The following is a 22,368-nucleotide window of genomic DNA, read 5'->3' as shown; positions in this document are numbered from 1 at the left end:
GTTGTCCCCGTAGATAAGGGTGACAACTGCCGAGTTACCGTCGTGTTGAATACGATACTTGGCCAACACGAAGCAGGGGAAGCTATCCAGACGATTTCTGAACACAGCTTCATCTTTGAGAGCTCAGAGTAGGAGTGATAATATTAGAGGGCAGTATCCTACACTCGACAAATTGTGTACTAGGTTGTGGTTTGAACATTATCATTATATTTCGCCATTATTCCAGTTTGTGTAAGATCCTCTGTGTTGTGCACATATGCTTACGTCATTTGAATATCACGTCATGGCTAAGTGGAATTAAAGTTACGAATACTGTTTACAAAAACACGTTGTATTAAGCTTGAAATTATATACTGTTCAAAAAAAGTAGGGGAACTCTAATAAGAATTTACAATTGCCAAAATTGTGAGGTATACTAGCTGTGGGAAATGGATATATGATAATAGTGAATTAATTGGGCAAACATTACAACTGGTAGTTCAGTATTACAGTAGGTTTTATGACCACCAAAGATCTTGAAGGACGATTGGGGTCAGAAGTGAAATTTGAAAGTTTACGGGTTTTTTAAATCAGTAAATCGCAAATTCCTAGCTCTTGAGGTCTTTACCTTGTCGTGGTGAGTTAGCTTGTGTGTCTCAGGGACCCTACCCTAAGAGCTATGCCGGTGGGAGTCTAGTACTTCTGGTAGGGTCACCCAAGCCGGATTGGTCATAGGGTAGAGCACAGACAAAAAAGTGACCTCCTGGTCCTCCAGGTTGGGGGTTGGGCAATGGGCTAACAACCCATTCCCGTAAAATACCAATATTGTTACAGAAACTGAAATCAGAGATCAAAATCGTGGCCTACGGAATGAAGCAGACCAGGAGACTGGATCAATGACAGAGGGCAGTGAAACCCAGCTGGGAGCTGCCATCCCGACGGTGAATTTCCAGAAGCCAAAAACTAAGATGAAAATCGAATGTTGGAATGTAAGGACTATGTACCAGACTGGAAAACTTGCTTGTCATCAAAGAAATGGACAACTACAAAATCGATTTCCTAGGAATCAGTGAAACGAGGTGGACAGGAGCAGGCAGAATGCAGCTTGCAAATGGACAAACACTGCTCTACACAGGACGACAGGACAATCACCACTCAGAAGGCATCGGTATCGTCAAGAAACTGATGGAATGGAAACCAGTTGGATCAAGACTTCTCGGTGCTAGATTCAATTCCAAGTACACAAAACTCTCCATTGTATCGTGCTATGCTCCAACTGAGGATGCTGAGGAAGAAGATAAAGACATCTTCTATGATCAGTTGCAGCATATCCTTCAAAATGTTCCAGCACATGATATGCTGCTTGTGATTGGGGACTTTAATGCAAAAGTTGGAAATGAAAACACTGGAAAAGAACAGATCATGGGGGAAAATGGTTGCAGAATTATGAATGAAAATGGGAAGCAGATCTGTGAACTGTGTGAAGAAAATAATTTAGTTGTGGGTGGCACCCTGTTCCAACATAAAGATATCCACAAGCTGACATGGACATCACCAGATGGCTCCACTATCAACCAGATTGACCACATCTTGATAAACAGAAAGTGGAGAAGTTCTTTACATGATGTAAAGGCAAGACGAAGTGCAGATGTTGCTAGTGACCACTCTAGTGATTGGACTCATATCACTTAAACTGCTGAAGACAAAGAAGGGACAGGAAAGAGGCTTACAGTTCGATTCCACAAAACTAAAAGATACCGTAGTAAGAAGATCCTTCCAATTCGAACTCAGAAACCGTTTCAAAGCCTTAGAAGAGGGAGATGAAATAAACACTGAAACCTTCAACAAAATTATTGTGCAAACAGGAGAGAAGATCCTTGGATACAAAAAGAAGAAAAAAGAAGAGTGGATTCCAAAAGAGACTTGGGAAAAGATTGCTAAAAGAAAAGAAACAAAAAGGAAAATGAATGCTTCCAGCTCACAGAGGCTTAAAGATCGTTTCAAAAAACAAATACTCGGAGCTGGACAAGGACGTTAAGAAGATGGCAAAACATGACAAGGAAGTCTACATTGAGGGTTTGGTAGATCAAGCAGAGCAAACTGAACAAAGACAAAATTCGAAAACTCTATACAGAATCACAAAAACTCTGAAGGGAAGAAACCATCATAATGACCTACCCGTCAAGGATATGAATGGAAACCTCGTAACAAACGAAACCGAAAGGTTAGCCAGATTGAAAGATCACTTCCAAAGCATACTGAACAGAGCAGAACCAAACAGCCTAGCAGAAAATCCAGAAGCAGACCAAGACCTTGACATTAATATTGATCCAGCAACACTCACAGAAGTGAAGAATGTCATTAGAGCTATGAAGAATGGAAAAGCACCAGGGGCGGATGGGGTAACTGCAGAAATGCTAAAAGCAGAAGAAAATGAAACACCAAAAATCCTGACTGAGATCTTCAAGCAGATTTGGGAGACAGAAGATATACCAGCAAATTGGAAAACCGGCATACTAGTCAAATTGCCAAACAAAGGAGATCTTACGAACTGTAACAACTGGAGATGAATTACATTGCTGTCAATCACCAGCAAGGTCTTCAACAAAATCATACATAGTCGCCTAACCACCGCATTAGAAAATGAAATGCGTCAAGAACAAGCTGGATTTTGGAAAGGAATGTCTTGCAGAGATCACATCTTCACCTTGAGACAGATCCCGGAACAGAACAAGCAGTGGAACTCAACAGTATATGTCAACTTCATCGACTTTGAAAAAGCCTTTGACAGTATTCACAGGGAATCGCTCTGGCGGATACTCAGACACTATGGCATACCTTCCAAACTTGTTGACATCACCAGGCTGTCATGTACAGATTTCTGTTCTCAAGTTATAAATGGCAACCTTCTTAGTGACCCTTTCAATATGAACACTGGTGTAAAACAAGGGCGTATTCTTTCACCATTCTTGTTCATAATTGGGATAAACTGGATCTTGAAGAATGTGGAACAATCAGGAAGAAGAGGGATCCAGTGGACTTTTGCAAGCATGCTCGAAGACCTGGATTTCGCAGACGACATATAGACATACAGGCCAAGACACGAGACCTAGCAACCACTGCAGAGACGATTGGACTCAAGATCAACATTCCTAAGACTAAACTCATGAGAATGAACACGAAGTCCAACGAATCCAACATCCTTCATGGTGAAAAGTTGCAGTAGTTGTTAACTTCACCTACCTTGGCTCTAAGATGACAGCCGATGGTAACAGTGAAGCAGAAATCCACTCAAGAAACTCCAAGGCAAGCCAGACCTTTGCATCACTCCGAAACATCTACAAAGCAAGCAAGATTAGTTTGAAGACAAAGATATGCCTTTTTAAAAGCACTGTCTTAAGCACTCTACTGTATGGAGCAGAATCCTGGAAAATTACCAAGACCATCGGTCAGAAGTTGGAGGTCTTTCAAAATCGGTGCCTTCCCAGGATTCTGAATATCTTCTGGCCCAACATCATAACCATTAAAGAACACCATAAACAAACCTCCACAGAGTCATTGGTATCGGAAATCAGGCACCGAAGATGGTGCTGGATTGGCCATGTTATCAGAATGCCTCAAACATCCCTACCAAGAATGGACTCCTCCTGGAAAAAGGAAATGAGGAAGATTGAAAGAAACATGGAGGAGGACAGAAGAGAAGGAAATCCGAGATAGCAGTCTGAGCTGGGGGCTGCTGGAGAAGCTGGCAAAAGACAAGCATCAGTGGCGATCTCTGGTTACAGCCTTATGTGCTTCTTAGCATGAAGGGGATTAAACAAATTGCAAATTCAAACAATAAAAATGACTAAAACAAAACAATAACAACTGTATGATCAACAGAATGAAAAAGATTAACAGAAATAATGTTCCACAGTGATTAATCGACCTTCCTGGAAATTGTCAACATCGAGAATGACACCCCACGCACGTGTACGGGGCACGTGCAAACTGTGGAATGTGTTTCGGTGTGTTGATAAACAGACCTGAACGTTCTTTACTAGGATGTCTATGGTCAAAACGTATGTTCGGTCTAATAGTTGATATTAACATTAATATTTCAGGTTCTCCTACATTTACTGAAGAATATATAATAAAGTGATTATTACCATCGCGTGTTTCGGTATCGTCAATATCATATATTAGGAATAAAACTAATGTATTATGCTCGCCAGAGGCTGGCACAATAGATTTTTTATTTCTAATATATGATATTGACGATACCGAAAAACATTTTGATAATAACCTCTATATATCCTGTCTGTGGGATGGTGCATATAAAAGATCCCTTGCTACTAATTGAAAAATGTTGCGGGTGTCCTTTTTAAGAGTAAGACAAAATTATTAAATGTTTGACATCTAATAGCCGATGATTAATAAATCAACGTGCTGTAGTGGTGTCGTTAAACAAAACAAACATTTTTAGGTGATTGTCGGGCACTTCTCTTATTATGGTATGAGACAGCCCCTGGAAGACGGGACCACTGAGTGGGCGATCATGTGACGCAACGTCACAATATAGGTCAGCGACCTTAAAATTCTGCTGTCCGAAGTTTGCCAGAGCTTATTTGAATGTGGATGCTGTCGGGTTTCTTTCTGTAGTGTGTGTATTAGTGATTAATATGTGGATTTTCTTTTTAAATCAAGGCATTCGAAAATTATCAATGTAAAGGTATTTGACGGCAAACATAGGATTGTTGTGGTATTAGAGCGGGAGTCAACTCTTTGGTGTGCAGCGATTGCGAAGAAATTACATAGCTTGGTCTCTGATAGTTCACCAAGGTAAACATCTACGGTCCGGGTTTTTTAACATTTTGACATTTATTGGACCTGCGATGTTTACAACTTTTATGGCCGAAACAAGCGTGCACCTTCCGCTCAGATTTCAGGCGGAATCAATAAAATCATGGAATTAATTATTTCATGGCGAAATATGAGATGTACTAACAAATATAAAGACTTACTGTGTAAAGAAAACCTCCCGAGTTACGTTTTACGTATAAATAGACAGTTTGTCCAAATAGTAATCCTGCATTAATCCAATTTTCAGTTACGAACAAAATCTCGAATATTCCCGCCGGCCATTATGAGCATATTTAAAATGTGATTGCAAACTGTTGGCGGAATCGGATTATTTTTTATTATTATTCGTCTCGAGTTCACGAGTTTCTTCCACGATATTTAATGGAATATCACGTTTAATAATAATAATAATAATAATAATAATAATAATAATAATAAATAAACTAATTAATGAATAATTTTTTTTAAATCAATTAATTAATAATAACTAAATAATATAATTAAAAAATTAATTAATTAATACTTAATAAATAATAATATAATAATAAATTACTGAATAATTATAATAAATAAATAATATAATAAATAAATTATTGATTTAATAATAATAAATAAATAAATTAATTTAATTATTAACTAAATATAAACATGCTTTTTTCATTTATAAATGTTTCCTTCACACACACACACACACACACACACACACACACACACACACACACACACACACTTATATACACACAACACAGAGGGGGGTTGGGGGAGACAGACATAGAGGGATGAAACGGGGTTGCAAATGATCACGCATTTGCTTGTTTCTTGTTGTTTTCTTGTTAAACCGGCCTCGGTGGCGTCGTGGCAGGCCATCGTTCTACAGGCTGGTAGGTACTGGGTTCGGATCCCAGTCGAGGCATGGGATTTTTAATCCAGATACCGACTCCAAACCCTGAGTGAGTGCTCCGCAAGGCTCAGTGGGTAGGTGTAACCCACTTGCACCGACCAGTGATCCATAACTGGTTCAACAAAGGCCATGGTTTGTGCTATCCTGCCTGTTGGAAGCGCAAATAAAAGATGCTGCTAATCGGAATGAGTAGCCCATGTAGTGGCGACAGCGGGTTTCCTCTCAAAATCTGTGTGGTCCTTAACCATATGTCTGACGCCATATAACCGTAAATAAAATGTGTTGAGAGCGTCGTTAAATAAAACATTTCTTCTTTTTTTTTTGATGACAACTGCTGCTTGTGATGACTGCCTTGTACATGTCTGCACATTGGCTAAACCGATGTGTACTTTGATTCCTACTTAACCGTTTGAATATTAACTGTGTTGTTGAGGATTGCCTCGCAACCATGTGAACATGTTTTGTAATTAATGCATAACTGTGACTTTAAGACAACTGCTGCTTGTGATAACTGTCTTGTACCTGTCTGCACATTGGTGTGCTCTTGACAATAACATACACGTAGTGGGATGGATGTGTATCATTCCTGTTCTTTTGTTGGTACCAGGATTACTTTAGGTAAGTTTACAGTTAACATGTTCATACACTTATGTTAATTTCTAAATGTTATGGTTAACATTTGAGAATGAATGCAAAATAATTATGTAGTTGAACATACTTTTTCAGTACTTTAAGTACATTGCTGTGCAGATTTGTAATGTAACTACTTTCAAAACTTGTACTATAAGTCATATGTTTCAAGCAATACATTAGATGGAGCTGACAATCATTATAACATTTTAGATTTACATGTATAAAATATTTTCAACGGACAGTTTAACTTTCAAATTGTCTGTCTCCCCATTTCTTTGTGTCTATTCCCCTTTCCCCAGAACTTGCTATAAAAGATTAATATAAATATTATGAAAGATTAATGAAACTATTATAATCAATGATTTTTTAGGTTGTGGAGTTGGGGGTTGTGCAGGTTAATTATAAGAAATTTATAATATATATATTTTTTTATTGAATAAAACCCCTAAAATAACTAATAACCAGTAATTATAGGTAAAAAAAAAAGAAAATTAAAAAAAAAAGAAGAGTAAAAATGAATAATAAATAAATAAATAAAACCCTTAAAATAACTAATGACCTGCAATGATAATTAAACTAAGAATTGTTTTAAGAAAAAGAGAGAGAGAAAAACCTTTGAAACACATGTAAGCAATGGCCTGTAATAATATTTTTTAAAAAAATACTAAAGGAAATAATAATTTTTTAAAAAGTAAATAAATGAAGGCCTTAAAATGAGTAATGATCTGTACTGACAATCATTATTTTTTTAATAATAAAAAAAAGAATAATTACACCCCAAAACTTTAATGTGATAATATTAATAATGCATGTAATGCAACCCACACAAAGCACATATATAGAAACAAAAATAACAAAATAAATAATCAATTCCATTCAGTTCCGCAATATTTCTTTTTATTGGGTGTACGAAAAATGCTTGATACGAATAATTCTCGTTCCGCAATATTTTCATTCCGCATTTTCAATGTGCCAGGATAAAAATAGCTTTCAAATTTTTAAATGTGTCATCTTCAAACATCTAATCCTGGAAAGGTTACCAAAGGTATTGTACTTAATATTGTAGTCTAAAATGTATTAAAATATGTTGTTGTACGTGTTAAGGCTCTTAAAAAAAGCACATATGCCTGATTTTATTAAATCGTGATTGCAAATGGAAAATTCTACCCAGTGGATAAACGTTACGGCACAACAATAAACATCACAATAATAAATATCGTGCCGAAGACGTTTATCTTGATGAACTAGGTCTCTGACTGTAACGAGAGTGTATTTCCAAATATCCGTCTAGCTCTCGTACAGTCAGAGTATTCTTCAGTGGATCGTAAATATTACATGTCACGAATGAATGCTGTATTGAATGATTAAAGAAATATATCGGTCATGTTTACATATTGCCACGGTGCATAATGTAAACAAATCAACTTCGTAAGTTCATGACTGGTTACGGGTGTTTTTAAAAGTAGAATGGTTATGTGAGACTGGTGGACATATTGTGTAAGGAAAGGATATTAATCTGAGTTGGGATATTTTAATACATACGGTAAGAAATCGTATTCTTACTAATAACAAATTTTAACCAGAATAACTGATTATTAAATAGTTGTCATATCTATAGTACTTAACTTTTCTCCGTTCCAGGCATTTCAATCAGAAAGTAATTATTAAAATATGCCAATACTATGGCATAAATAGAAAAAAAGTTGAAGAAAGATTGGAGGAAGTAAATGAAATTTTCTAATCGTAGTTTTTTGTTTGCGAGGCAATCAAAACATAGATACACACACAAACACACACGATTTATTTTGGTCCAAATAAGTCAGCAAGAAGAATGCAAAAAATGCTATATATATATTCACAAAAATAGTACTGAACAAATTGTGAATTGGGCAAAAGGAGGATGCAAATATGTGTAGCAATTTCGATGAAAAAAGTTTCATTACTAATTTGTACCCGATTTGTATTATGAAACTATTTTAAACATTTATCAGAATGCCTCTATTGTACAACAGATAAACCAAGCGTTCCGAGAGTATTGCTAAACCAACACTGGTCCTATATCGGGCCCAACAAATTTTCGTTTCTCCTAAGATCAACCGTCTAACTTAGTGAAAAATGGGTAAATCATCATGAAAGTTATTATTATTATTATTTTATTTTTTTTGTGACGGTGCATGATAAAGCTATATACAAACTTTCAGCTCAGTATTTTGGGTCATTGCAAAAACAAACTTTCATGAAAACAAACATTCGTGTCTCTTAAGTATAAGGGCAATAACTCTGTCAAAAATGGGTTATTGCTATGAACGACAAACTTGATCTTTAACAGTACATGATAAAACTAAATACAAAATTTCAGCTCAAAATCTTAAGGCATCGTGAAAAACAACACCCGGAAAACTATATGTTGAACAGACGGACAGACAGACACAGAAGGACGGAGACGAAACGTTTGGTCCCCTCCGGTTGGACCAGTAGAGGAGTAATAAGCACGTTTAAAGCAGTCTCTTATTTCGATTCCTACCTATCTTGAAGTGTATAAATTTGTTTTACATAACGACAATGTAGCTCCTACAGTGGACCCTAGACTAGAAACAAGATGTGCTTCAGTAAGAAGCGTCAATCTTCCCGTCAGTTAAAATTCATTAACAGTAATGAGGATAAAATGCCGGCTGTAGATAAACGAGACTGCGGATGACAGAGAGAGAAAAAAACCTAAAAAAAACGTACATGTTATTTATCCACTATTTAGTTGCTTCTTCGTTATAATAAAATCATAAGCATACGAGACACGGAGAAGGGGGCAGGGGACAGGGGCCCCCAGGGCTGGAGCAAATCCTCAAATTCGGGAAAAAAGATAAAGATATTCGGGCAAAACGAGCTTGCCTGAAACCTTTTCACGATGTATTTCCATCATTCTACCCCCAATTATAGTTGGAAGTCCATGTACAGATACGTAGTGATTAGTTTGCAACTCAATATAGCTGACTGGTAGTAATACTAATATGAATAAATGTTGTTTTCCATATTAGGGCATTTTCGTTTAACTTAGGGGGAAAAACGCTAAAAAAAAACCGGGAGCCCAGACGCCTATGGATAAAATGTCAACGTGTTTTTTGCCAAATGATTAAAAACATTACCATTAGCATTCACCAATCAAAGTCTGCTTTTAGGGCTAGGATAATTTAGGATAATTTGTAAATATATGCCAACGTTTTAATAATTTTATTACGCAAGTTATTATTTTATTATAGGAAAAAGCTATAATACGTACAGTGAAGTTAATGTTCTATTCTGTTTCGTTTTTGTTGTTGCAGAAAACCATAATCCAGGAATCAATTGTTATGTTTTGTACTATTTCACAGAATATGCTAAAATGTAAATAATGACAACATAGCTGACACAATGGTACTTATTCTAAAAACAAAATGTACTGCTAATAAAAACATCTAAGCTTACTTCAGTTAGAAATCACTAACAATTAATAAAAATGGCGATTCAAAATCTCGAGCAAGCCGGAAGTAGTTGTCCCACGTGACAATGCGTCACAACTCTGATCTATGTTCAATATAATATATAATGGAGGAGTTCAGGCGCAAACCCTCGTAACGCCACATCCATGAAAATTGAGATAACCGTTGGAGGCAAATCTTGATAAAATAAATTTTGCTTCAAAAGCCCGTTAGTCCCACTGTAAATCCAAGCTAGAATACGAGTTCTTAGCAGAACCTCGGAAACGCCATCTGACTTTGTTTGCAGAACCACGTAGTTTGTAGACCGCCAATCACGTGCAGATCAGATCAGATCACATGACGCATAAGATGGCCACGCCCATGTTAAGCACGCGCGCTGAATTCGTATAATTCCTTCGGATTTTGGTCAATTTATCCACGCTAGTTATGGAAACTTATGATGCAGTTGACGAACCTGTGATGTTATCACCAACAGGAAAGCGTAAACGACGTCGGCTACGAAGTTCGGCCCGTTCTATAGCCAAAACAGCTCGCTACAGTGGTGAAGGTTTCATTCCTCGTGTAACATGCACACATAAAAATGCTTTGTGTACTGCCGGAACTCTGAATGAAAATGACTTAGAATACATTAAAGGGTAGCTTTGTTCAATATTGTGTAAAATTACTTTAACACTCACTAGCCCGATTTCAATAAATCGATGGATGTGTGTTTAAATTGGGGGAGGGGGCGGGATGACTGACTGAACTTTCGTGTAATCTTTTTATGACTTCCAATGGGAGATGGAGTATGTTTTGACACAACTGGCATTATTTTCCAGTCATCTTTCCATAATTATAATTCTAGAGTGAGTATCTTACTGTCATTGTTATTACACTGGGATGGTACAATCGTTTTAAATAAGTGTCAGTTTTAACGCTTTGTGAAGGCTAGGAACAATAGGCCAGCAACTGCCAAACTTTGGTACATCCATGGACAAGTAAAGTTCTTCTTTTGTAAATGTTTAATTCAACCTTCACTTTTAAGATGTTTCTAATTGTCTGTTCTTTGATTCTGCAACCTTTCAATAAGACTAGTCTCTAGAAATGGACTTACTGAGTTTTGCAAACAAACCGAAGGTGGACTTACTTGGTTTTGCAGAAAAATCAATCACATTTTGGTAATTACCGAGTTTTTTAATAAAGGTTCATTTTTTACATTCATATTTTTTTTGTTCATTGCTCCATAACCATTTCAACACACGAAAAGTGGAATAAGTGAGAATTAAAATTACCATCAGGTAAGAATCTTCATTTTAAAACAAACGAAGTCAGATGGACTTAATGGGTTTTGCGCCTGAACTCTGTTATCTAGAAACTATGTATTAAATGGTCCTGCTAGATGCATGTACATGTAACAGTTATAGCCAGCGTTATTAAAATGCAATTAGATTTGTGACGTCGATTTGTTGTATTCTCATGATGAATATCATCCTTCGTTATAATAAAATCATAAGCATACGAAACAGGGCGAAGGGGGCAGTGGCCCCCAGGGTTGGAGCAAAACCTCAAATTCGGGAAAAAAGATAGAGATATTCGGGCAAAAGGAGCTTGCCTGAAACCTTTTCACGGTGTATTTCCATCATTCTACCCCCAATATTAGTTGTAGTCCATGTACAAATACGTAGTGATTAGTTTGCAACTCAACATAGCTGACTGGTAGTAATACTAATATGAATAAATGTTGTTTTCCATATCAGGGCATTTTCGTAACTTGGGGAGGGGGGGGGGGGGACCCTTCAAAAACGGACGCCTATGGATAAAATGACAACGTCATTTTGCCAAATGATTAAAACATTACCATTAATATTCACCAATCAAAGTCTGCTTTTAGGACTAGGATAATTTAGGATAATTTGTAAATATATGCCAACGTTTTAATAATTTTTATTACACACCTTAGCAAAACACTATATGTACAGTGAAGTTAATGTTATATTCTGTTTCGCTTTTGTCACTGCAGACAACCATAATTCAGGAATCAATTATTATGTTTTGTACTGTTAGACAGAATGTGCTAAAATGTAAATAACGACAATATAGCTGAAACAATGGTACTGTCTCTACAAACAAAATGCACTGCTAATAGAAACATCTAAGCTTACTTCCATTAAAATCACTAACAATTAATAAAAATGGCGATTCACAAATCGAGCAAGCCGGAAGTAGTTCTACGCGCCCACACACTCAATTGATCATCGGCTATTGGATATCAGGCATTTGGTAACCCGCTACATTTTTCCATCAAGGTCAGGTCAGGTCATAGGTTTTAACAGCCCGACCAGGATCGGTAGCGGTTGAGGGTTGGTTTTGGTGCTATTGAATGTCCAGTGGGATTAAAGTCAAATAGAAAATGTTACGTAATTTCTTGAAGGTAATTTTGATGCATAATTTAGCTAATTAGTTGATTTGACTTAGTTAATCAAAAGGTATTTTTCCATTAATAGCAAGGGGTCTTTTATATGCACCATCCCACAGACAGCATACCCGATCCACGGTCTTTGATATACCAGTCGTGGTGCACTGGCTGGAACGAGAAATAGCCCAATGGGCCACCAATGTGATGTATAAAGAATTCTACACGAGTGACTATTAGATACAGTAGGGCCTACTATTTCAGTAAAATTGGGGGGGGGGGGGGGGTCTTCTCAAAAGGGGCGGGACGTAGCCCAATGGTAAAGCACTTGCTCGATGCACGGTCGATCTCGGATCGATCCCCATCGGTGGGCCCATTGGGCTATTTCTCGTTCCAGCCAGTGCACCACGACTGGCATATCAAAGGCCGTGGTATGTACTACCCAGTCTGTGGGATGGTGCATATAAAAGATCCCTTGCTGCTAATCGAAAAGAGTACCCCATGAAGTGGCGACAGCGGGTTTCCTCTCTCAATATCTGTGTGGTCCTTAACCATATATCTGACGCCATATAACCGTAAATAAAATGTGTTGAGTGAGTCGTTAAATAAAACATTTCCTTCCTTCTTCTCAAAACGTATCAAACAAGATAAAGCTAACTGGATATCTCTTTAAACAACGATTTACAAGTTAAACTATAAGTGTGGCATTCTTTCTTATATATTCTATTAAAACAGAGTTAAATTAATTTAATCGTATTTTCCACCTACAACATATTTATGGTGCTTGCACAGTTAACTTATATGTCAGTTACTAATAAGTTTTGGAAGTGGGTTTTGGAGATCTAGATGATCACTATAAAACAGCCAATCAGATGCCTTTAAACCAGTCTTCAATTTGTAGCATATCACCGTATAATATGTTCTCTTTAAAGAGTATGTGATACATACGTGTTTACACACACGCACACGCACACGCACACGCACTCGCACACACTCGAACACACACATTCTCTCTCACACACACACACACACACACACAACCTCTCTCACACACACACACACACATTCTCTCTCACACACACACACACACAACCTTTCTCTCTCTCACACACACAATCTCTCTCTCACACACACACAACCTCTCTCTCTCACATACACACAACCTCTCTCTCTCTCTCTCTCTCTCTCTCTCTCTCTCTCTCTCTCTCTCTCTCTCTCTCTCTCTCTCTCTCTCTCACACACACACACACACACACACAAATTAGTATAGGTTTATATATATAATTTTATGTTTATTAGGTTATGTTATTTACGAACTCGTCTCTCTTTCACTCTCTCTCTCTCTCTCTCTCTCTCCTCTCTCTCTCTCTCTCTCTCTCTCTCTCTCTCTCTCTCTCTCTCTCTCTCTCTCTCTCTCTCCTAGGTCTTAAAGTACTAAATAAAGGTGAACAAGCCTCATTGAAATTATGTTTGTTACTCGAATTTCTGTGAAATCTAATAATCTGATATTTAACAATGCCTTTAAAGGTGTGGCATATGTGAAAATACTTGCAGTGGTTAAGTTTGTGTGTCTGTGGGTTTTATAAACACTTTGTAGTCTAGGTAACCTGATGTTTCGAACTGTGTACCTTTATAAATTGTTACATCCAAAAGGTCAACTGATTGATCTGATATTGTGACCTTAAGTTTGATATTGTCATCCTGTTGATTTAATAGCTCAAAAACGTTCCAAAATTCGTGTTTGGAATGTGGCCAAATGATGAAGTATATCGTCGAGATATCGGAGGTAAAAAATAGGTGTTTTACCCCTCCAAAATCTGTATTTCCTGAGGCGTATTTCCTTGGAGGTGGGGGTGGGGGTAGGGGGGGGGGGGTGGAGGGGCGTACAATCCCGTACGCCTGACAAAAAAACCGCGTAACTAATAGTGTTTCTGTGTATGTATGTATCTATATATATATATATATATATATGTGTGTGTGTGTGTGTGTGTGTGTGTATGTGTGTGTATCTGTATGTGTATCTGTATGTGTGTGTGTAAGTATCTGTATGTGTTTCTGTGTGTGTATGTATCTGTATGTGTATCTGTGTGTATGTATCTGTATGTGTCTCTGTGTGTGTATGTGTCTGTATGTGTCTCTGTGTGTGTATGTATCTGTATGTGTATCTGTATGTATATATATGTCTCTCTCTCTCTCTCTCTCTCTCTCTCTCTCTCTCTCTCTCTCTCTCTCTCTCTCTCTCTCTCTCTCTCTGTATGTATCTGCATGTGTCTGTGTGTGTATGTGTTTGTGTGTGTATGTATCTGTCTCACTGTGTGTATGTATATGTATGTATGTGTGTATGCATGTATGTGTCTTTCTGTGTGTATGTATGTGTGTGTATGTATCTGTATGTGTCTCTCTGTGTGTGTATGTATGTATGTGTGTATATATCTGTATGTGTCTCTGTGTGTGTGTGTGTGTGTGTGTGTGTGTGTGTGTGTGTGTATGTATGCATGTATGTGTGTATGCATGTATGTGTGTGTGTATCTGTATGTGTCTCTCTGTGTGTATGTGTGTGTGTGTATGTATCTGTATGTGTCTCTGTGTGTATGTATGTATGTATCTGCGTGTATGTATCTGTATGTGTCTCTGTGTGTGTATGTATCTGTATGTGTGTATCTCTCTCTGTGTGTGTTTGTGTATCTGTATGTGTTTGTGTATGTTTGTGTGTATGTATATGTATGTGTCTCTTTGTGTGTATGTATGTAAGTATGTGTGTGTGTATCTGTATGTGTCTCTGTGTGTGTGTGTATGTATGTGTGTGTATATATCTGTGTGTGTTTCTGTGTGTGTATGTATGTATGTATGTATGTGTATATGTATCTGTATGTATCTCTGTGTGTGTATGTATGTATCTGTTTCTGTGTATGCGTGTGTGTGTCTTTGTGTTTGTGTGTATACGTGTATGTCTCTCTCTCTCTCTCTCTCTCTCTCTCTCTCTCTCTCTCTCTCTCTCTCTCTCTCTCTCTCTCTCTCTCTCTCTGTATGTATCTGCATGTGTCTGTGTGTGTATGTGTTTGTGTGTGTATGTATCTGTATGTGTCTCACTGTGTGTATGTATATGTATGTATGTGTGTATGCATGTATGTGTCTCTATGTGTGTATGTATGTGTGTGTATGTATCTGTATGTGTCTCTCTGTGTGTGTATGTATGTATGTGTGTATATATCTGTATGTGTCTCTGTGTGTGTGTGTGTGTGTGTGTATGTATGCATGTATGTGTGTATGCATGTATGTGTGTGTGTATCTGTATGTGTCTCTCTGTGTGTATGTGTGTGTGTGTGTGTATCTGTATGTGTCTCTGTGTGTATGTATGTATGTATCTGCGTGTATGTATCTGTATGTGTCTCTGTGTGTGTATGTATCTGTATGTGTGTATCTCTCTCTGTGTGTGTTTGTGTATCTGTATGTGTTTGTGTATGTTTGTGTGTATGTATATGTATGTGTCTCTTTGTGTGTATGTATGTAAGTATGTGTGTGTGTATCTGTATGTGTCTCTGTGTGTGTGTGTGTGTATGTATGTGTGTGTATATATCTGTGTGTGTTTCTGTGTGTGTATGTATGTATGTATGTGTGTATGTATCTGTATGTATCTCTCTGTGTGTATGTATGTATCTGTTTCTGTGTATGCGTGTGTGTGTCTTTGTGTTTGTGTGTATACGTGTATGTCTCTCTCTCTCTGTCTCTCTCTCTCTCTCTCTCTCTCTCTCTCTCTCTCTCTGCATGTATGTATCTGTATGTGTTTGTGTGTGTATGTATCTATGTGTGTGTATCTGTGTGTGTATGTATCTATGTGTGTGTATCTGTGTGTGTGTGTATGTATCTATGTGTGTGTATCTGTGTGTGTGTATATATATCTGTATGCATCGGTGTGTGTGTATGTTTGTGTATGTATGTATCTGTATGTCTCTGTGTGTATGTATGTATGTAGTCAAACCTGTCCTAGCGGCCACCTGTAATCAGCGATCACCTGCCTTAAGCGGCCACTTTTTTCCTCCCAAACGATTTATAATGTAAATGCACCTGTAATAAGCGGTCACCTGTCTAACGCGGCCAGCGGCCACCTAAATCGGATCCTTAATACCTATATTAAGCGGCCACATTAAACGTTCACTGTTATATAAAAAGGATATTTTAACAACAACGATAAGGTGCAGCAAATAACCGATCTTCACCCCTTCAGGAATGCTAGTACCCTTTCAGTCCCGACATCTCAACTGTGTATCAATTAAGAAAGTATGACTTGGAATACATTTAATTGCCTCTGGGCAGGCTACGGTTGACATATATAAATTTACTTACAATGACAGTACACCGCATGAAGTAGGAATTAAATAATTGAATGGAAAAAGAAAACAAAGTTGTTGAGAACGGTTAATTTAATACATTCCAGTTTCATTTTTTTTCTGAAGTAGGCGACATGTCAAAAGTTGATTTAGAGTCAATTGTGAAGTACACATCCGTCAATTAGTAGTACAGACGGTAAAACACATGTTTTAAAGACTGTATGTGGCAACCTGTAATCAGAGGCCACCTGTCTTTATCTGTCTTTACCTGTCTTTATCTACTCCCTTGTGCTTAATACAGGTTTGACTGTATATATATATATATATATATATATGTGTGTGTGTGTGTGTGTGTGTGTGTGTGTGTGTGTGCATGCGCGAACAGTGCGATAATGAAGGTTCAGGCACGACCATCGTGGGTACACGCTATGTTCACGCAGTTCGCCAGTGCAGAACGCCCTACAACTAACTGTGATCTTGATTAGTCCTCATATCATGCACTAAAGGTTAGTACTATAAATCATCCCGTGAAAACGCACCTTAACCGACCAGACGAAAAATGCGCACTGGAGTGTCAGCTAACGTTTAAGACGGAATGTGATTGTCGACTGCCTGGTATTAAAAGTAGGTATCATAAGTGTTTCTCAAAATAGTACCCCGCGTTGTGTTGTTTATATGCTCTTCAGTTACAAAATGAAACGAAATACTTTGTTCACTCCAGTGGGATAGATTTTAATGTAACACAAGCCACGTAGATTCTACCATCCCACCTCAAATATGAGGGAGGTGTGTGACTGATGCGGGGGGTTGGGGTTGTTGCCGTCGCATTTGTACTGCATTTATAATATTTTACGTAAACTATCGAGGCATATCGTGATAAGCAAATGTGGAAGTATGTGATATTTGTTTTAGTTAGGATTTGTATTTAATGTTTTATTTGCAGATATTGCCTGCTATCAGCTTTTGTAATTAATGTATATTTTTATTTACAGCTTGCCTGCTGTGAGCTTATTGTGTAACTAATGTTTTATTTTATCCTTAGCCAGGTTATGTCAAACAATAGGCTGGTAACTTGTAATTGTGGTAATCGTTTCTTTCAGTTTACACTGTACTAACGCACGTTACTTGCCTTGCATGTTAACTATTGTTCTCAAACTCCTCTCCCAAGCCCATCAGGGAATAAAACAACTTGTCTCTAGTGTTCAGGTTTATTTCTCCTGTTAAGATTATATTGTCAGGCCAGATTTCATTTTTAAAGGTAGAACTGAAAGTATTATTTGAAAGTGGATATTATCTGAAAGGTTAGTCTGTATTTTGTTTTATTTAATATATGTATGTTTTGTATGCATGTATTGTTAGTTAACACCATTAGAAAGTACTGTGGCTAGTTATTGTTTAATTACTTTATGAAGATATAAAGTAATGATTATTTATATTGGGTATATAGATTAAATTACACTGTATAAATATTTGTTCAAGATAGCTGGCTTAAAGAAAACCTACAATCTGAATGTCATGTTAATTGTGTATGTGTATGTGTATTTGTATGTGTATGTGTTTTAGTTCATCGTGTTTAACGATATGTGATGTATTAACTGTGTAATTGTCAATAGTTTCTTTTATATGTCTTGTATTTGAATTGTAGATTGTCCTGTTCTCTTTCTGTGTGCTGGAGAATCCAGTTTATCTTACACCCAGGTGACATCTACCTGGTATGAGTTTTATATAATTATTATGTTTGTCAAATATCAGTTTTTCATGTATAACTGTGGTATATGACCAGTTGTATTTGTCATGTTCATCAAGTGTACTTATTACATGTATTTGCTTTATGTTATCGAATGTTTTTATAGTTTGGCATTAAATACTTAGGATTTAAAGCAGGATAATTCAATTTACATTATTTTTATGATGGGATGAATATGATTAAATATATTTGCTTAAATTGTGATATAAATGTTATATGTATACGTAAATTATTTTACTTGGTGACATATACATGAATTCTATATGTATTCTATGATGTGATATTTATTGTTGTTTTATTGTTCTTGTAGGGTGTTTTTCCTTGTCTTCATTTTGTTGTGACATCGAACAAATTGTCTGAACCCACCCGTAGCTGTTTTCCTTCCTGTGTTCTGGAAAAGTGAAAAATCTGATACTGCTACACAAATACTTTCAACAGCCAGCAGGTATGAAAAGAACCTGAAATACTCCCCACCTCGTACCTCGATCAAAGGATCTCTTTTTTTCTTCTTTTTTTCAGTTGAGTGCGTACCAAAGTCCAGATACCCTACTATTTAGTGTACACCCCTTGAATAGATTCATTTGAAGACATTTTGCACGTAAAAAAGGAAGAAAAGATCCGCATGCTTAGACGATATGTAATGGGATAGTCCCGCACAGTAACATAATATACACGCCCCTGTATACTGTTACTAGTCAGTATTTCTATATTTTGTGTTTGACATTTGGTTGCTGGAATACAGTGTTCGACAAATCCCCTAGCCCACAGTCATGGCTAGTGCAGTTTTGATCTGGGCTAGTGGAAATTATTAACTGTAGTACTGTAATACATATAGGGAACTAGCTAAAGCTACTGTGACGGCCAGTCAATTTCTCTAACATTTGCCAAACACCGGAATATACTCTCCTACTGGATACGACAATTGCGTGGTTTTCCTTAGACCTTTTGGAGTATTCTATAATTTAGAGACAGGTACGAGCTACATATAACACAATAAATTCCAATCAGAATAGAGTAAATCGTACAAACGCTGAAAGTTTGTAATTATATTCATTTAAATTTGTTTTAATAGGATACATAATAACGAATGCCATACCTCTGTCTACTAAGTATAGTTTAACTTGCAAATAGTTGTTTAATAGAAATATACAGTTTGGTTTATCTTGTTAGATACGTTTTGTCTGTATCGCACGTAGACGTCACGCTAGTATGTAGGTTTTATACTCTATATCATGTATAATAATAAAACTCGTATAGCAATTCCACTGTGCTTAACGACAATGTCACACACTTCTTATCACTCGAGTACATATGTATAATACACAACGAGATCGGTTGTCCACTAGGTTTTGTAGACTATCTGACAATTATAGTGTACATACAGCTAGGTTCACTGGTACACAGATACAGTTCGTGTTCGGTCCGTGTTTTAGTCACATCTGGATGTAACAGTAGCTTTTGTGGTTTTACAGTTTTTCAGGAGATTGTTGTGGGTCCACAGTTTTTCCTATAACACTGGAGTGGTTTATACCAATATACAAAGAAAGGTAATTCTTTAACACTATTATAACATTGTGTAATACATTCTGTAAACCCATTTCATTTAGAGAAAAATTCATAATTATAATATTGTTCTTAGTAGCGTAAAACTGTTACAAACAAGTACATTTCTTTATACATGTACTAGTATTCTATAATTTAGAGACAGGTACGAGCTACATATAACCTAATAAACGTATTATTATACAGATAAACCTGTACTAATGTGTGTGTATGTGCCTCGTGTGTGTGTGTGTGTGTGTGTGTGTGAGAGAGAGTGTGTGAGAGAGTGTGTGAGAGAGTGAGAGAGAGAGTGAGAGAGAGAGGTGAGAGAGAGAGAAGTGAGAGTGAGAGTGAGAGAGAGTACACCTAGTAGTCGTATCATATTTATGAACACAGAACTGTTTAGATGAAATAATATCCCTTAGTGGAAATGTACATCAATATTAAAGCAATCCATTCGATAGGATTAAAAAGTTATAAACAATTAAAAACCTAATACAATTCAAATTGACCTTGACCTTACATTAGGATTAGATGCATAGGCCCGAGAGATGAGCAGCTGAAAATCACGCTTACTGAACACACAAACCAAAGATGAATGCGACCCTGGTCAAGAAATTACAAATTAAAAAGTAATTAATTGGAGAACGTTTAACAAAGTTCAAAATGATTAAATAAGAAGATGTTTGTTTTGTTTAACGACACCACTAGAGCACATTTATTTATTAATCATCGGCTATTGGATGTCAAACATATGGTCATTTTGACACAGTCATAGAGAGGAAACCCGCTACATTGTTTCCATTAGTAGCAAGGGATCTTTTATATGCACCATCCCACAGACCGAGCATCAAGCGAGCGCTTTACCACTGGGCTACGTCCCGCCCCAGCACAGGACAGAGCTCATTTGAATGAATACAGCGGTGATGACATGCACTCATCTGCTTTTATTCCAAATTATTATTAGTCCCATCTGCATCTCATAAATAAGTTCAATAGGGCAATAATTGTCTGGGCATTTTCTTATAAGACTGGATGACAAGGTTAAAAATAAACTAAAGATGTGTTAAGTGTAGCTTGCTATTATGAACATTGATTGATATCTTAGATATGGTAAAGGAACGGCAAACAGTAAATGTGCGTGATTTACTAAATGTCAAGAATCTGCACAGTCGAATAGGCATTTTGTAAAATAGTTATTGATTCCATGAATCTCTATCTAGTGCCTTGATGAGATCAAACTCTGTTTTGAAAGAGCGTCTATCAAAGTAAAATAGTTTTACATCTGCATTACCACCAACAACATTAAGTCATTATAAATGTTCTTAAAGAACTACCCACTAACAAATAATTATTTACAGAGATGGTGTAAACCTGGGAAGACATACTTGTTTTTTAACTTTATTATCCCCAGATCAATGACAATGTTAGGGTTGGGAAAACATAATATTTGGGTCTGAAGGAACGGGACGCTCGGCATTTTTTTAATATACTGGAAAATGCATATTTACGCAGAAAGAGAAAAATCGCCATAGAACTTCAGGCAAAATCTGTGTGGACGGGTGTTAATGTGCTGAAGCGGAGACAACTGATTTCAATACACTTGAATTTTGCGGGGAAAAAGTTAAATTTGATCGAGGCCTCGAGTCTCATACGTTTGAGTGTTTGAGTCTAAGCAATTCAGTGCGTAAACACTAAAAGAATTATTGTTTGCAGTTTAAAACTGTTATAATTAAGGAAAAGATCGTTGTAACATACTTTAACCACAAATGTGTCTATGATATATCGACTAAATGCACCATGCTTGTCATTCAATGTGTATTTCAAATGCATGCTTATATTACAGGAAACCACAACACATTCGCTATATCATAGTGTTGTGCCGCCCACACCAAATTACCGGCAAAATACAAAAGCTTACCTGTCTTGTCTCTTTCAGCAAAACCTGAGATCGGTGTTCAACAACAAATAGACAACTCAAAGCAATAACTAAAAACAAAATATGATTGCACTACATACCTATACACTCTTTAAAAAAATAAAAGTATAATTTTTAACATTGCTACCTGTTGCTATCAAACATTTAGTATGGGGAAAACCATGAAGGGAAAACACCAATCGGACTTTATTTCTGATACTCTTTGACCACGTGGTCAACATTTGTGGTTTTGTCGTGTATTAAAAGATGACTAATAGAAGATAATCGATATGATAATCAAAGCTAATCTCTGTACTTGAATAGGTGTACAGGAGACACGAAAGTTAATCGTGTGTTAGACACTCCACCAAACTTGAGTGCTGTCTATTAATAAAGGACTATTTAGGTCATGTGTCTTTGTCACTGTCCAGGCCTCGACGACTCAGGGGTTTCAGCCAAGTAGGTTTAAGGCTGATGAAAGTCTGAGACAGCTAGTCAGGCTGGTGTGATTCACGTTAAACCAGATAACCACACTGGGATCCAATCAAATAATTCGCTAACCTTATAGCTGGGGTGTGTTCTGGGGTGTGTTCAGACAGTCCAAATAGCTGGG

General features: G+C 37.0%; 2 protein-coding genes and 1 long non-coding RNA gene across 3 annotated transcripts; all 3 read left to right on the top strand.

Moving 5' to 3' along the window:
* Positions 1–1,014: 1,014 nt before the first annotated feature.
* Positions 1,015–1,671, top strand: LOC121370089 (craniofacial development protein 2-like). Its single transcript, XM_041495189.1, has one exon. The coding sequence runs from the start codon at positions 1,015–1,017 to the stop codon at positions 1,669–1,671; it is 657 nt and encodes a 218-aa protein (XP_041351123.1).
* Positions 1,672–2,627: 956 nt separating this feature from the next.
* On the top strand, positions 2,628–3,205 carry LOC121370088. The gene is made up of 2 exons (XM_041495188.1): positions 2,628–2,769; positions 2,982–3,205. Exons 1-2 carry the CDS (start codon positions 2,628–2,630, stop codon positions 3,203–3,205), a joined length of 366 nt encoding a protein of 121 aa, XP_041351122.1.
* A 4,614-nt stretch (positions 3,206–7,819) lies between these two features.
* On the top strand, positions 7,820–21,894 carry LOC121371472. Its single transcript, XR_005957798.1, has 5 exons — positions 7,820–7,898; positions 18,194–18,260; positions 18,606–18,740; positions 19,768–19,842; positions 21,777–21,894. It is a non-coding gene; the product is annotated as an uncharacterized LOC121371472 (long non-coding RNA).
* The last annotated feature ends 474 nt before the right edge of the window (positions 21,895–22,368 follow it).

Source organism: Gigantopelta aegis, chromosome 4, assembly GCF_016097555.1.
Source record: "Gigantopelta aegis isolate Gae_Host chromosome 4, Gae_host_genome, whole genome shotgun sequence".
Classification (NCBI taxonomy): Eukaryota; Metazoa; Mollusca; class Gastropoda; order Neomphalida; family Peltospiridae; genus Gigantopelta; species Gigantopelta aegis.
The sequence above is the reverse complement of the archived record's forward strand: the minus strand, read 5'-3'. Positions and strand labels throughout refer to the sequence as shown.